This window comes from Notechis scutatus, chromosome 3 (assembly GCF_049901735.1).
Source record: "Notechis scutatus isolate UNSWTSFEM ecotype Mainland chromosome 3, rNotScu1.2, whole genome shotgun sequence".
Lineage (NCBI taxonomy): Eukaryota > Metazoa > Chordata > Lepidosauria > Squamata > Elapidae > Notechis > Notechis scutatus.
This window is the reverse complement of record NC_142011.1, coordinates 185,172,525-185,189,525: the sequence shown is the minus strand read 5'-3', so window position 1 is coordinate 185,189,525 and position 17,001 is coordinate 185,172,525. Positions and strand designations below refer to the sequence as shown.

The window sequence follows — 17,001 nt, the reverse complement described above, 5'->3', positions numbered from 1 at the left end:
GAAAAAGAAAGGGGAATTAGAGGGGGGAAACCAGTGAATTCTAGGATACCATTTATTTAATCTCTCCTGTTACTGTTTGCATGTATACAAGACAGGTATAAGTGAAATTTCCCATCACACTGTCTATGGAGATTCTCAGTCATCCAGGTCCTGGCTGTTCTAAAGGTGTTTTTTCAAGAGGCAACTGGACTTTCTGGTTTTTCTTTGGAGACATTTCACGTCTCATCCAAGAAGCTTTTTCAGCTCTGACTGGATGGTGGGGAATGGAAGGATGTACAGACCTTGCAGACAGCTGGTCATTTGCATTCTTTTAGAGCGTCGATGAGGCCACTTGGTGGTTTATTTGTGTTGCCAGGGTTCACAGGGTGTGAAGCCCTCTTGGAACTGTTGAAAGGACTATGTTGTAGACTGGGAATAATAATGTCATATCCCCCCTCCCTCTGTTGAGAGAGGGCTGTTCAATTTTAACACAGATGGTCTCTTTCCCATCACACTGCCTACACCGTCTATCCCGAAACCATCCTTTTCCCCCTTGCTCCACACCCCTCTCCCTTTGCTCCTCCTTCCATACTGATCGCACCTTTTTCACCAATTAACAGAGCAGCACATATTAGACATTCCGGAGAAGATAGTTTGGTGAGTGGTATTGGCAAGAACAGTCAAGGAACATATTCTCACCTAGGCTTCCCAAGATCATGAAACAGACTCCTCGTCCCGATAAAACCCATTTTATTTAGGTTAAAGTGAATTCCTCTCCAGCAAAGTCGTGGCAAACAGTCTTTCATGAGATTTCACAACTACAGACTTTTATCAGCCTTGGAGAGTTGCCAGGACAATATCTTCCAAACGCCACAATGTAGCAGCAATTACTTGGCAAGAAGTCAGGAACAGATCTTCTTCACCCTCATGAATTGAACTAATTGTATCCCGCAAACACCACTCCCTTTTCTCTCCTCTTTATTCCCTCTGGGAGGGGCCATTCACTGTCCACCTGAACCTTTACCCCCGAGTCAACCCTTGTTCCTTATCTGTTCCCTTCTCCTGGCAGCTCTGCACACTCGCACACTGGGAACAGGCTCCAGCTGTTCTTCTGCCCAACTGATCTCCGACTCCGAAGGCATCTGATAACTGTCAGAAGGCCCTCGCCCCATCTCTGCCTCCGACGCAGAGCACTTGTCAGAGCCTTCCCCAGACTCTAGGACTGGCCCCTCTTCCTCCACAACCACCTCACTGTCTGAGTCTGCCGCCAGCTCTGCTGGCCACTGGCTGGCCACAACAGAACATGAAAAGAGGGGAACAAGCAGAGAATTTCACTATTGAGAAGCACCTTTGTCCAGAGAGATAACAGTCCTTGGACAAAAACTAAGGTTTTCCCAGAAAAAAAAGAACCAAATGTGAAATACATGTATTCCTCAACTTATAAGCATTCATTTAGCGAACCTTTGAAATTACCACGGCACTGAAAAAAGTGACATGTCCATTTTTCATACACACCACCATTGCAGCCTTCCCATGGTCACTTGATCAAAATTTGGATGCTTGGCAACAGACATTATTTATGACGGTTGCAGTGTCCTGGGATCATGTGATCACCTTTTGTGACCTGACAAACCAAGTCAATGGAGAAGCCAGATTCCCCTAACAATTAAGTTACTAACTTAACAACTGCAATGATTCAATGGGGCAAAACTCACAACTAGAAATTTTGGGCTCAATTATGATCATAACTCAAGGACTACCTGTAGTTAATTTTTAATAATTCCAACCTTATGAGATTTCATAGTTACTTTCAACCGCGTCTCTATCTTGCTGAATTCATTTTCTAGAGTATTATTTATACCCTCCAAACATGTATGCTAGCTCACCCATCCTTATAAAAGCATACTTATACTGTAAGTACAATAATGACAAGGAGTAATTTGTCAAATGCTTTGACTTGTGAAGGAAAAGGTTAAAGGAAATGACCCAACCAATTAAACAAGATCAATCTGCCAGGACTTGTTCTTGACAAAACATACTGATCTCTAGTTATTATGGCATTATTTTCAAACAGATCCTTTTAGACAAAGGTGGTATTCAGCAGGGTCTGACCAGTTCTGGAGAACCGGTAGCAGAGATTTTGAGCAGTTCGGAGAACCGGCAAATACCACCTCTGAATGCCCCTGCCCCCATCTATTCTCTGCCTCCCGAGTCCCAGCTGATCAGCTGGGTCTTCTTTTTGTTGCCTTGCACAGGAGAACGGAGCTGGAAAGCTGGGTTAGTGGGGTGGGGAGGGAATGGGATTTTGCAGTAACCTTTCCCCAGGAGTATGGTGGGAATGGAGATTTTACAGTATCCTTCCCCTGCCATGCCCACGAAGCCATGCCAAACCCACCAAGCCATGCCCACAGAACTGGTAGCAAAAAAAAATGAATCCCACCACTGCTTTTAGATATATTTTAGAATCTTTCCAGATAAAATTGGTTGGTTTGTTCTTTCTCCATACCTCTTTCACCCTTTTTCAATTATCTGGCATTTGGCCCATTCTTCAAGATTTCTCAATGAAAATGAACAGAAACCTGCAAGACTATTCTAAAACTTCTCAGAGGATCCAATCTGGAGATTATTTACTAACCCTTCAAGGTTAGTAAATATTCCTTGTATTTCTAGCAAATTTCTAGCATGAGTCCTGTTTCTTTAACTATCTTTTTTATGATTGCTTGATGGAAAAGACAGAACCAAATAGGAAGTGAATTGTTCTGCCTTTTCTTGGTTATATCATACTCTTTTGACATTTTACTGAACAGCTAAATGACTAAACAATATATGGTTTCCTTTCATCTTGAGCTTATCTGAAAAATCTCTTCATGTCATTCTTAGTCTTCACGAATTTTAGCTCATATTGAACTTTACCTTTTCTGACATCATTTCTGCAAATCAGGTCCGCCTTTATGCTTCTACGTGACATCTCAGCTATCTGGAAGAAATTGCTTTGGGTCAGAAAAGATTGCTTGCACCTCAATAAACCACATTTTAAAAAGAAAATAAATGATTGTTATTACATTAAGCAAAGAAAACATAAAGCAATGTGTAATTCCATAATGTAAAAACAATCCAATCGCACAAGCACGAAGCCGAAAGCACCAGCCTGAAGATAGCAAGTGGGACCTCGTCGAAACGTCGCCAAGATCCTCTCAATCTTACACGGGAAAAGACCCGAACACGCCAAGACCATAATATACCAGACTATTATTTATTTAAATCCTACACTAAGTACTTGATGAAAACGTTCTGTGTCAAGTACGGAGAAAATGAAATGGGAAAACTACCACATTAGGTTCACACCAGAAAGCCATGAATGACATTTGTAAAGTTCATCATTATCTTCATCGTACATGCCTTTTGTCTGCTTCGAGAGATTTTACTCTTGCCCCCCACCCCCCACCCCCATTCAATCATGTCTGATTCTTGGAGACTATGTGGACAAGTCCCTGCAGTTTTGTTGATAAAGATTTTGCCCCCAGAAATGGTTTATTATTGCCTCCTTGTTTGGCATGAGAGAAAGTGATTGGCCCCAGATCACCCAGCTGATTTATGCCTAAGGAAGTAAAACTCACAATCTCCTGGTTTCTAAGAGTAGTATTGGTGCAGTGATTAAAGTGGAGTATTGTAGGCTGATTCTGCTGACTGCCAGCAGTTCAATTCTTACCAGCTCAAGGTTGACTCAGCCTTCCATCCTTCCAAGGTTGGTAAAATGAGGAGCCAGATTGGCCATATGCTGACTCTATAAACATCTTAGAGCGGGCTGTAAAACACCATGAAAATCAGTATATAAGTCTAAGTGCCATTGCTATTGCTATTCTAGCTGGATGCCTTAACTACCACTTCAATCTGGCTTTCAGAGACAAACAAATCAGACTGAAATTGCATCATACCAGACCTACTTCCAGTTCCCAGATGTATAGCAGTATTCTTTCTGGGCTAGTGGCATTTAGCAGCAGAAGAAATAAGACACAATTTATGCCAAGTTATTTTCTGATGGATTGTTACAGCCATTCAACTTGGGAGGGGGGTAGGAAAGTTTACATTGGAAAAGTGTTGTTTTGTTTATTTCACTCTTTAAAGTTAAATATGCCATAACAGATTTTATTCCTAGGAAGATTTATTCGGTTGACAGATACATTAATGCCTGCTTTTTTTCTTCATTCCTTTGCTTGCATTGCCTCTGCTCAGTTTATTCCTCAAGATTTAAGATGGAGTCATCAATATAAGAAACACTCTAAAAGGAAATGGAAGAAGTGTCTCTGATATTAAGGATTTTACAACAAGAAAAGTGTTATTTCATTAAAAAAACAGGATCCCAAGGATTACTAAATTCATGAATTCCTCCCAAAATATTAGATTCCTCCCCCACACCACTGTCATTAGAATAGAATGGAATGGAATGGAATGGAATGGAATGGAATAGAATAGAATAGAATAGAATAGAATAGAATAGAATAGAATAGAATAGAATAGAATAGAATAGAATACTTTTTGGCCAAGTGTGATTGGACACACAAGGAATTTGTCTCGGTGTAAATACTCGGTGTAAATACGTAAAGAAAAGGTACATTCGTTAAGAATCAAGAATCAAGAATCATAACGTACAACACTTAATGATAGTCATAGGGTACAATCAACAATCAAATCATACTAGGAAACAGCCAATATAAATCATAAGGATACAAGCAACAAAGTTACAGTCCTACAATCACAAGTGGGAGGGGATGGGTGATAAGGAGTGATGAGAAGATTAACAGTAATAGTATATAGAATAACAGTACACTTTGTAACTAGTTGAACAGTGTTGAGGGCATTATTTGTTTAGCAAAGTGATGGCTTTCAGGAAAAAACTGTTCTTGTATCTAGTTGTTCTGGTGTGCAGTGCTCTATAGCGTCGTTTTGAGGGAAGGAGTTGAAACAGTTTATGTCCTGGATGTGAGGGGTCTGTAAATATTTTCACAGCCCTCTTTTTGATTCATGCAGTATACAGGTCCTCAATTGAAGGCAGGTGGGTAGTAATTGTTTTTTCTGCAGTCCTAATTATCCTCTGAAGTCTATGTCTGTCCTGTTGGGTTGCAGAACCAAACCAGACAGTTATAGAGATGCAGATGATAGACTCAATAATTCCTCTGTAGAACTGTATCAGCAGCTCCTTGGGCAGTTTGAGCTTTCTGAGTTGTGCAGAAAGAACATTCTTTGTTGTGCTTTTTTGATGATGTTTTTTATGTTAGGTGTCCATTTTAGGTCATGTGATATAATAGAACCTAGAAATTTGAAGGTCTCTACTGTTGATATTGTGTTGTCTAGTATTGTAAGAGGTGGTAGTATGGGAGGGTTTCTTCTAAAGTCTACCACCGTTTCTACAGTTTTGAGTGTGTTCAGTTCCAGATTGTTCCGGTTACACCACGAGGCAAGTTGTACAACCTCCTGTCTGTATGCAGATTCATCGTTGTCTCGAATGAGACCAATCACTGTTGTGTCATCAGCAAACTTCAGTATTTTAACAGATGGATCGTTTGAGATGCAGTCATTGGTATATAGGGAGAAGAGAAGTGGAGAAAGCACACAGCCTTGGGGGGGCCCTGTGCTGATTGTACAGGTATCGGATGTGATTCCGCCTAGCTTCACCTGCTGCTTCCTGTCTGTTAGGAAGTTTATGATCCACTTACAAGTGTGTTCAGGTACCGCTAGTTGGTTTAGTTTAATTAGAAGAGTGTCTGGAATGATGGTATTGAATGCTGAACATTCAATGCTGTCTACAAAGAGGACCCTTGCATAGGTATTTGGAGACTCAAGGTGTTGTAGGATGTAATGCAGAGCCATGTTAACAGCATCATCTGTCGATCTATTTGCTCAGTATGCAAACTGCATGGGATCTAACAGCGGATCCGTGATGTTTTCAGGTGGGACAGCACACAAGCCTTTCAAAGATTTTCATAACTACAGATGTTAGAGCAACTGGTCTGTAGTCATTCAGTTCCTTGATGGAGGGCTTCTTTGGCACTGGGATGATGGTAGAACGTTTGAAGCAGGAAGGAACATAACACAGCAAGGTATTTAAACCATGCAGTATGCTTCCAGTTCATCCCCCCCCCGCCCCGTTTCTATTCATCTATCCCAGCTTCTATGCATGTAAGAAAATGATGCAAGTAAAGATGTGGATATTTGTTTGTTGGTTCCTTTTTTGGTTCCTTTTTAATCCATACAATTTTTTAATCTAACTTGAATTTCCATAAAACTTTCTCTTTTCTCTTTTGTACTTTAGCAAGGCATTCTGAATTGGTTATTTCTACAATATTAGAAATAACTGGGCTGAATATATCCTTCTCATGTTAGCTTTATTGGGCCAGGGAACTGAGAAAACAGTATCTTAATTGTTCTTCCCTCGTTGCATTTGCAAAGAATCGTTATGAATGCAAAACATGGTGCTTCACTGCACAATTTTCTCATACAATCCTTGCTCAGAATATACCGTGCCAGCCAAAAAAGTGAAAAGTGAGTATTTGGCTATAGCTAAAAGCTTTCATTTGTCCCTGAGCATGGGAAATTTCTACCATGTTGGTAGAAAAGCCTCCAAAACAGCAGAAACAGTTTAAGTGTGACCACTGTGGTTGTATACATTTTATACAAATTGCTGATTGAACATAACCATAGGCTGTTTTCATAGTGGTCCTTTATATTAGTCAAGGATATTGAAGACTGATTGCTCTACTTTCAGGAAAATGCAATGGCATCCAGGTTTGTTTATCTTCCATAATGCAATAATCCTTAAGTTACTGGTAGCTACCCAACAGCACTATGCGGGGTATAGTAAACCTAAACCTTGTTCAGTTGCTAACCATAGTGATCAGTTCTGTTTATATACCCAAAGCTGTCAGGTGTTCCTTTGCCAAATGTGGGGGGGAAGGAGGAAAAAAAAAACCTGGAATGCTAGAAGTCAGGATAGTTATAGGAATGTTTGTACGATAGGTAGGAAGGATATTATGCCAGTTTAAAATTACCACATTCAAAACTAAGTTATTTGGGGGTTGTGTAAATGTAGGTGAGTTGATATCTATTCCCAATAATCAGAATTTAATACAAGCTTTTCTCCAATGAAACATTTGTGTTGGTAAGCATATTAAAGCAAGTTAATAATGCAATTCGCTTATTAACACAGAGCTTCCCCAAAAGTTGCTATTAATGTCTAATGCAAAATATTGACAGAAGGAAAATAATTAAATACAGGTAGTCCTTGACTTATGACCACAACAGAGTCCATTTCCGTTGCTAAGCAAGACAGTTGTTGATTGAATTTTGCTCCAATTTACAGCCTTTTCCCCCACAGATGTTAAGCAATATCAATGCAGTTGTTAAGTGAATCATATGGGCATTAAGCAAATCTTGGCTTCCTCCATTGACTTTGCTCATGGGAAGCCAGTTTGGAAGGTTACAAATGGTGATCACATGACTCTTGGATAGTGCAGCTGTCATAAATACATGGCAGTTGCCAAGTTCCTGAATTTTGATCATGTGACATGGGGAAGCTGTAATTGTCAAAACTAGTCACTTTTTTCATTGCCATTGTAATTTCAAATGGTCATTAAATAAATGGTTGTAAGTCAAGGACTACCTGTACATGAAGAGTAATCATCTTAGCTCTAATTTAATTTAAACTGAGCTTAAAATACAAATCAGTTTTAACCTTTCCTTTTCATTCCAATTTTGCTTAAAATCAAGACTGGTTGGAAATGTTTGAGAAGTAAAGAAATTGAGATATATTCTATGATATTTTGTTTGTATTTAATAAATACATTAGATTTTTGATGTGTCATGCTAAAAACCATAAAATGAGCTATCGGAGTTTGGCTTAATATGTTGTGTGAACAGCACTCCCATTTTGATTCATAAACTATGGTACAAAACTCAGCACCTTGTATAAAACCAGACAGTTGTGGTTGATTATTGAATCATGATTAAACAAATCATTGCTTCCTTGTTTCCCACAAGGAAACTGATTTATTATTAAAAGATGTGGGTTAATTCTGCGCAATAAACACACTTGCTTTGTGTAGCTCCTTATATATTGTCTCCTGTTTCACTGGAACAAATTCCTTCTCTGTTAGGGTTGTAGATATCTGAAGATACTTCTAAAAATCTGGAGGTGTCATTATAACATTAGGGCACAGCAAGAAAATGGAACTACTTCCCTGACTTCATCCTAGCTAAATTCCAATTTAGTCCAGGAAAAAGAGAAATGACAATGCTGTAAGAGGCAATTTTCTCCCAAAGAACCGAAATGGTGAGGACAAGTTGAATGTTTTCCACGTTTAACATTAAGAGATATTTGAAAAGCTTTTTAAAATATTGCATTTGGAAGTAAATAACAGAATAAAGGATCCGGAGTTTTGAAAGCATTTCACGAGGAACAATTGCATAGCTGAGGCCCCAGGAGAGAAGGCTCATCATGAAGGAGTCAAAAGGTCAATGTATATTGATTTAGCACCTCTGGGAATTATTGATGCTTTGCCAAACCCCCAGCCTACCCAAAAAGGGGGGGGGATCTGATGTCCTCTATTTATTGGCAAAGGGAAGGAAAGGAGAGGCTGTTTTTCATTAATATTCTGCTTAATAAAATAGGAATGAAATATAATCTCTCCTCCTCCACTAATGTCTTCTGTCCCAGAGGGCAGAATTAGCTCTAATGAGCAGAACCTATAGAAGATTCAATTTTCTCTAACATCAACCTTTCATATGGCATAAACAGTTTGACAGTGAAGCTAATGACCACAGGTACTCCTTAATGTATGACCATTTGCTTAACAACCATTCAAAGTTACAACAGTGCTGAAAAAGTGGTTTACAACTGGTCCTCACAACTCTTGCAGAATCCCTACATTTAGGTGATCAAAATTTGGGCATTTGGCAACCGACTTGTATTTATAATGGTTGCAGCATCCCAGGGTTATGTGATGACCATTTGTAACCTTTCCAGGAATTTTGTAACAAACAAAGTCAATGGGGGAAGACTGATTTGCTTAACAACTACATAATTCAATTAACAATCGTGATAAAAAGTCATAAAATTGGGTGCAACTCACTTAACGACCATTTAGTGACAGGTGTTCCAGTTTCAGTTATAGTCATAAATAAAGGACTACCTGTATAAGGTCTTCAAGCAGAACTATTGGCTGAGCATTTGTGCTAAATTGCAAAAGGAAACCTACATCCTTGAGAGGTTGCTGAACTTCAGAAGCCAGGATTCCTCACCAATAGCCATGCTGGCTAAAGAGGCTGGAAATTACAATTTAACAGTATCTGAAGTGCAGTTTTTGTGCCCTCTTGTAGCTCTTAATTCCTTGAATCAAGCAAGAAGTCAACAGAAGTTATTTTAAAACTTCCTTTTTGTGGGACTTTTTAAGGACGAGAGTTATCGAACTTAAAGATGAAAGAGAGAGACCATTGAGCAAGGAATAACATTAAAGAATGATATGGCTGAAGGATCTGACCTCCCATATATTACTTGGAGGACCCTGAGTAGGTTGAGAGTTGGAGTGCCTAAATGTAAACCAATATGCTCAAGTAGAGGCTCTTAGTGGATAACAACACACTATGTGCATGTGGAGAGACACAGAGCCCAGCTCTTCTGTTGTTATGTCAGCTACTACCAGAAAAATGTCTCGATAATGATTTATTTTTGGTCAACAACAAAGCCAAGAAGGTGGCTTCATTCTGGCAATTTAAAGTTTGATCTAGACGGAGGAGGAGGAGGAGGAGGAGGAGGAGGAGGAGGAGAAGAGGAGAGGAGGAGAGGAGGAGGAAGAAGAAGAAGAAGAAGAAGAAGAAGAAGAAGAAGAAGAAGAAGAAGAAGAAGAAGAAGAAGAAGAAGAAGAAGAAGAAGAAGAAGAAGAAGAAGAAGAAGAAGAAGAAAGTGCTTTCTAAGACCTTCCCCAAGTCTTTCTCATGAAAATTTCACTGGCTACATAAAGTCTTTAAAGTAGCTTCATAACAATGGAGACCATAGAGAAGATAATTGTGTGTTTCTTTATTGAGATGGCAGCATTTGGGAAAGAAAAGTCTCTTTCCTCTCAGATAACTTTCTTGAAAAGTTTCCTTCACTTCATGGCAATCTTGGCTTTAAAACAGATTCAATGGCAGTAGAGTCTAAACTTCAATTAATAAGTTGGGGAGATGTGAGGATATTTGAATTCATTTAGCTCTACAATCATCAAGAAGACTACATGATATGTCCATGCAGTCATTGAGTATATCTTTACCTTTTCTGCATGGACGAAAGTCCATGCTGAGTTCCTTGGCTATTCCTTCCATGTAGGACAAAACAGGAAGTGAGTACCCTCTGTCTTATTATACATGGCATTTGCCTGTGTATGTCTTTCCCCATATATATTTCCAGGAGGATATAAGCCAAGTACATGAATAGAACCATCTTGTGCTTCCTCAGAGGTGAAGGACAAGAATCAAGATCGGCCCTCCAACAGTAGACATCTAAAGAAAGTGAAGAAGGCTCAGAGAAGTGGACTCAGTCAAGGCCTTTGCACAAAATGGTTGGCTTGATAGCCTCCATAGGAGCATAAAGCAGAGGAAACATTCCCATTTCTGGATTTGGGGGAAGCCATTCAAAAGTCTGAATTCCAAATTTCCCAGAAGCCATGCTATAGTATAGAACTGAATTCTTAGATTTCTTGGTCAATTAATCAGGGATTACATCTTTTTAATTCTTCTGACATATGCAATTAGCAAGCAATATAATAAATGTTGACTCTAACTAAACCTGAGTTAATATTAATTGCTTCATTGCAAATGGTAAAACAATTCATTGGCTCTTAGTGGATGTATGACATATTAATCTTTCATTGCTACTTAATATTCAAAGCTTCAATTCTGTAACAAATGGCATTATTTTTAACACAGCAGACTGCCCATTTGTAAAAAAAAAAGCTCTTTTAAACATTTCTGCGTGAAATAGCCACAATTCACTCAGTATTGCTTTTGATGTCAGATATGTGTCCTTTACACAGTGTATACAGAGAAAACACCTGGTCCATGTACCAATGAACAGATTGGGGATTGTACAGTTATGTACAAACAATTTGAAAAGCCTCAACAAATTATACATAATGAACAAGCAAAGGTTTCCAAAGTATAATTGCACAAACCTTGGCAATATTAATATGGAGGCAGTATCTCAAGAGATTTGTGAAACTGATCCAACCTGCAGCATGAATTTGGACTCTGGATGTAGGAATTAAAAAATAGTGGGTGCTTGAGATGAGGTTTACTTTACTCACTTCAGAATGTGAGAAGTCAGTCTTATTGTCTTTGTTATCGTAATCTTTGTGCCGAAGGGGGCTTGCATTTTTGCACTATGTCCTCTCTTGGCAATTCTATCTCTTTTCCTGCATCTTTCATTTTGTTAAAATACAGATTAGCCTTCCCTTCTGAACAGTAAGGCAGGATACAAATTCAATAGGGATAGTAACTACATTTCGGCTGGTCCTAGAATTCAATCTATGAGCTAAATGTGCTACTTCACAGATACGTTGCCTCTCTGATGTCCCGCAAATACCTTGGAAAGCTTAGGCATAAGCTGTTTTTAAATTTCTTTTACAGTTCAACATTTTTCTCCACCACCCCCCACCCCCCCACTTCTTAATATTCCTGTGAACTGTTGCATGGTCTCAATGAAGAAATATCTTTCAGCCAGGTTCCAGAGTTCTGCCCATTATGTTAAAAGTAAGAACCATTTTCACCACCGCAAAAAATAATTCCAACAGTTATTTTAATGTGATAATGGCAGGGGCCTTTCATATAACAACCAATTAATAGTTCTTATTCTGAAAGCTGGAATATATATTTTTTTGGTAGATATTCTATCAGAACAAGCAGTATTGTTGGATTTTAATTCTCATAATTCCAAGTGGTTGCCTTCCTGTATTGGATTTCAGTTCCTATTGTCCAGCCTCAGCAAGCTGATGAAGAGGAATCATCCAACCTTGCAGAGGTTTAAAACAAAGATGTTGATGTATGTCCATAAAAGTGAAGTCATTCAGGACTACTCTGCTTCAAAGTCCTGACTCCTCCTGAAGAGAAACCAAAATCCTTCGTGTGTCCCATTGTATGTGTGAGGCCAGACACCAGGTAGGATAGGGCCACAGTCATTGGGATGTAAAGTTTTAAGCACTCCTCAGTGGTCATTGAAATCTCCAGGACAGAAAGTTTAGGATAATCCAATGCTTCACTTGAGATTACCTCAGGTAGTTCAGGCAAAGGGATGGACAATATACATAAAGTTATCTCGACATTGTCCTGGACACCCACATGCATCAAAAATGTATCTCCTATTTTCCATCTACACATAACAAGTATACATACTTAAATGGTGTCTCTGGGTGTGGTATGATAAAATAGCAAATAGTTCTATCTTTACCTTGAAGAAAACGTATCTAGGCATGTTAGTATTTAATTGAGTACAACCTTAATGAAACACTACCTGGTTGGGCATTTTTTTTCTTAAATGCTTTCAGCCAATCATTATGATAGATCTGGACAGTATTCTATAAATTAATATGACCATTTTAACTATGTGTTTTAATCATTTCATTATTTTCAATTTGGGTATGATTGATCCTACACTGCTGAATTTGGTATATTTCTTTTCAATAGACAGCTGCATGTGTATCTTAGGTAGAAAACTACACTGCTCAGACATTTTAAGTTAATTTTACTCTGGAAATTTTAGCATAATCCGAATTTAATAGGTGGTATTAGTTAATGCTATCTAGACATTTTCTCGAGTAGGTTAGGAAAATACAGTTTTCGGGAAAACTTAATTTTGAAAAAGATCCTTTTGAGAGGATGGCCTAAGAATGCATATTTCCCTAGTAGCAGCAGCAGCAGAAACATCTTTCAAGTCCTGTCATTATAGGCATAAATCTCCATTCTTTGGCATGATAGAGTTTAATCAATGAATCCCAGAGAAAGAAAAAGTCTATATGTTAATATGCATGGCCTTGAATAATATACTCAGCATGCTTTACATCTACTTGAAAGTCAGTCCTTAGCATTCGGTCACACTCTGTCAAAGTTATTCACACTATAAGGTCAACAACAAACAGAGCCAGAATGGATTTCTGTATATATAAGAACACTCAGTGGCAGGATTTAGTATTGGTTAGGTTTTGAAAAACCAGAATTGATCCTGTCTCTTAACCACCCATGGTGATCACTTTCCATAACTTTTTACATCCAAGCTGGCATATTTTTGTTACTGATAAAATATCTTACAAATGATATGCAGTGTCAAGTTCTTAAGAACAATCAAGCTCAATTAAAATTGCAGAAATATGTTACAACAGCATTACTTGTTATAAGGGGCAGTTTTAACTCCCAAATGAGTTCCTCCTACTAATGTATGGAAAAGTGGTTTCTGAAATGCAGTATTAATTGTGTATATAGATCTTTGAGATGGTTTCTAAAATTAAAGAGAAATTAGGAATTTTTTGCACTATACCACAAAGATCATGAAATCAGATTAATCATATTTCTGTTGGAGGAGTGACTTTTGCTTGTTTTTGTGGTCAGAGGAACTTTCAAAATAAATTATATATGTGACAAGGAAGCACAGTACCATCAACATTAATGTTAAAGAGAATACAGTACTCAACACAATGATCAGAAGGCTATTTTTAGGAGCTAGATGAAAATGTACTAGGAGCCAACCTGCAACTAAACTTCATTCTGTATGGAACTCAAAGGTTCCATGCTAGCATGGCTGTCTCCCCCATATCACTTTATGACCAATTCAATGTGTGTTCCAACTGCAAGGCAATCAACTTGAGCTAACTTCAAAACACACATTGTTCCTAAAATTGATGCATGATGAATCATTCACAATGCTCAAGTAAATGTGAATTATTACCAAAATTAATAGCTTATATGGATCTTCTTATTTCAATGTGCATCAGCATTAGAAGCTCAATGAGAGAAACAACTAATATAAACACAGTTCATGGTTTTTCATCATGCAATCAGGCGTTTGAACCATAGATTAGTGTAAGGAATCATTTAGACTTAATTCACTGGGTGTGCTTCTGCTCATATTTGTGAGACTGGCCATAAGGGATTTAACTTTGTAGGCATAGTAGTCCCTTAAATTGACAGAAGGAACTACTTTCATTCCATCCCCAAAATCACAGCTCCTCATGGCACTTTCTAGCTGTTTTTGGCGCTTATAAAAATGAGAGAACTTATTGAATATGAGTGTAATAGGAAGGACTACAACTAAGATGCCAGCTAAGATGCATGCAGAAGCTGTTAGCCTGCCTGCTATGGTCAATGGGACAACATCGCCATAACCAACTGTAGTCATGCTAACTGTAGCCCACCACCAGCAGGCAGGGATAGTTTCCAGGGCTCGGTTTTCTTCTTTTTCAATTGTGTAAGCCACTACTGAGAATATAGAGATTCCAACTGAGAGGTAAAGGAGGAGAAGCCCTACTTCTCTGTAGCTATATTTGAGAGTGGCTCCAAGAGATCTAAGGCCTGTTGAATGCCGAGCAAGTTTTAAAATACGGAATATTCTCATCAGTCTCAGGACTTGGGCTACTCTACCCAAATTGGCTAATGTAGGACTACTTTCCACCACCAGATTAACTATTAAAGTGATATAGAATGGAAGGATGGACATGAGGTCAATCAGATTGAGTGCATGCTTAAAAAACTGAAGGAAATCTGGGGCAACTGCAAACCTGGCCACCAGCTCAAAAGTAAACCATGCAATACCAAAATGTTCCACAATTTCAAATCTAGGGTCTTCCTCTGAATTCCCATAGCTGTTAATAATCTGGAAGTCTGAAAGGCTGTTGAGGCACATGGTTACTATTGATCCAAGAACAACCATAATAGAAAGAACGCTGAAGATTCGGCTCAAGACAGAATAGCCAGGATTGTCTAAAGCTAACCATAGCTGCCGCCTCACTTTCCCAAACGGTTGCTGGTCAAATTTAGCAGCATCATTGTAGAAGGCCAAGATCTCATCAAATGAAGAAGATGTGCTTTCTTGATCACTGTGATCTTCCCATTTTTCTTGATCTGGTTCCATTTTTCTTCCATGGTAGCTATAACTGCAGCAAGAATCAATAAAGAATTCATTGATTCCCCAATATTCAATTTCTTGGCTGAAGGAAAAGACACAGAGCTCACCCATCACATGTAACTTTCCAGTGTCATAAAAGTGGAGCACATAAGGGAAAAGTTCAGGATTTCTATCAAAGTAGAACTCATTCTTAGTGTCATCATAGTCATCACAAAGCTCTAAAATTGATTCCTTTGAATTGCAGCTCAGCAGCTTGCCCAGTCTTGTTTCGGGGAATCTCAATAGTGTGTTGTATCTCATTTTTTTTTTGAAGCCTCCAACATTGAGACTGATCTCATTGTCTTCAAAATAAGTATCAGACAAACCCCTTAGATTCAACCCGGTCATTGTGAGTATTTCCAAAATCTAAATGGAGAGAGTATACCTATGGAATAATAAAAACAAGGCAATCCATGTTAGCCAATAGAACGGAAGGGGAAATCTCCATTACTCCCTTTTATGATATACTTGGATCAAATACAGTCATATATACCACCACCCACCTTTTGAATTTCCCACACCATCAGCTTCTTTCTATGAGATGCAGCTTTTCTTTTTTTAAAAACTTAACTGGAGATAAGATGGTAATTAATGCTCAACCATGAATCAATATGTTATATTTGATTGCCCCCTTTCCTTTTCCTCTTCTCCCTTTGGCAATACAGTAACTGATACAATAACACATGCAGCTTTTGATTGTCATCACCCCTTCTCAGTCATTTGGGTGCTACTGAAAATAGGGCATGGATTTCAATTAGTTGGATGGGGAGACTAGGGCAGATCTGAGGCACCAGGCGCAACCTTTCCCTAAACTCTCTAGCGCTGGTGAGTGGTAGCCCTACCAGCAAGCACTCCTCCCCCTTCCTCACCGCCCCCAATACTCCAGACCCATTTTTCACTGTGAAACTTCCCCCAGCCGCCCCGCTAGCATTGCTGGGCGGGGTCCTTCTTCTAGGGGCTAGTTGCCTTGGCTCCCAGACTCAACACATAACCTTTGTACGATGGACCGCGTTGCCTAGAAAAGATAAGTCGGCAAAGACTTACATCCTGGACTTAGCCGCCCGAGAACAGAACCACCACCCAAGGCGAAACCGTCGCGCCGTGGTGCTGAATGGACAGCTCCGTTCCAGCCGCGCCTCCCGTCTCAGCTCCAAGCAGCGGCAGCGGCTGCTGCAGCAGTCATGGCGACCACCGACAGCCCCCCGCGTTTGCCAGCCAAGCCCTGCCCGAGGATTGGACGCGCCTCTTCTCCCCCCCTCCCCGATCCCCAGGTGGGCGCCGCCTTTTTCTTTTTGCCGGCGGTTTAGATGCTGCAGCGGAGCGAGGCACCTGAGAGACGCTGGAGGCGAAGAAGGAAGGTGCCCGCGATCGGATCGGAGGGGGCTGGAGGCTGTCTAGGGAATTCCCCACCATCGTGTACGGTCTGTTTCCTGCCACCACGCTGGTTCCAGTGCAGGCTGAAGTGATGATATAGGATGATCATCATTCCTTTCCAGCAGAGTTAGATACCTTCTGCCTATTTATTTCGACTGGTTTGCGTACACCTTTTCTTTAAAGATCGAAAGACATAACCCATTCCTTTATTATTATTTTTCCTCCCATCCAAAGGAGGGGACTTCAGACAGTCTTCTCCAAAGTGGTCTTCTCCACATATGTTTTCAAGATGCCGAATGATGAACAAATGATGGGAATTGTTCAACCCAACTAATGGGCAACAGCTTGGAGAAGACAGGTTAAAGATACATGGTGTAAATGCTCTGTTATTGGACTGAATATAGAAAATGGGTCAGATATGATCCATGGTCTTCAGAAATTAATAGAAGAAATAAAATTTCATCCAAGTA

General features: G+C 39.5%; 1 protein-coding gene across 1 annotated transcript; it reads right to left on the bottom strand.

Annotated features, from left to right (window-relative positions):
• Nucleotides 1–12,184: 12,184 nt before the first annotated feature.
• Nucleotides 12,185–16,316, bottom strand: KCNS2 (potassium voltage-gated channel modifier subfamily S member 2). Its single transcript, XM_087962035.1, has 2 exons — nucleotides 16,202–16,316; nucleotides 12,185–15,542 (listed from the first exon to the last, which is right to left on the bottom strand). Exon 2 carries the CDS (start codon nucleotides 15,503–15,505, stop codon nucleotides 14,072–14,074), a length of 1,434 nt encoding a protein of 477 aa, XP_087818161.1. The 5' UTR covers nucleotides 15,506–15,542; nucleotides 16,202–16,316; the 3' UTR covers nucleotides 12,185–14,071.
• Nucleotides 16,317–17,001: the final 685 nt, after the last annotated feature.

Bases quoted from the DNA above. Each gene is read 5' to 3' on its own strand.
- KCNS2 (XM_087962035.1), bottom strand. From the start codon at position 15,505: ATGACCGGGTTGAATCTAAGGGGTTTGTCTGATACTTATTTTGAAGAC.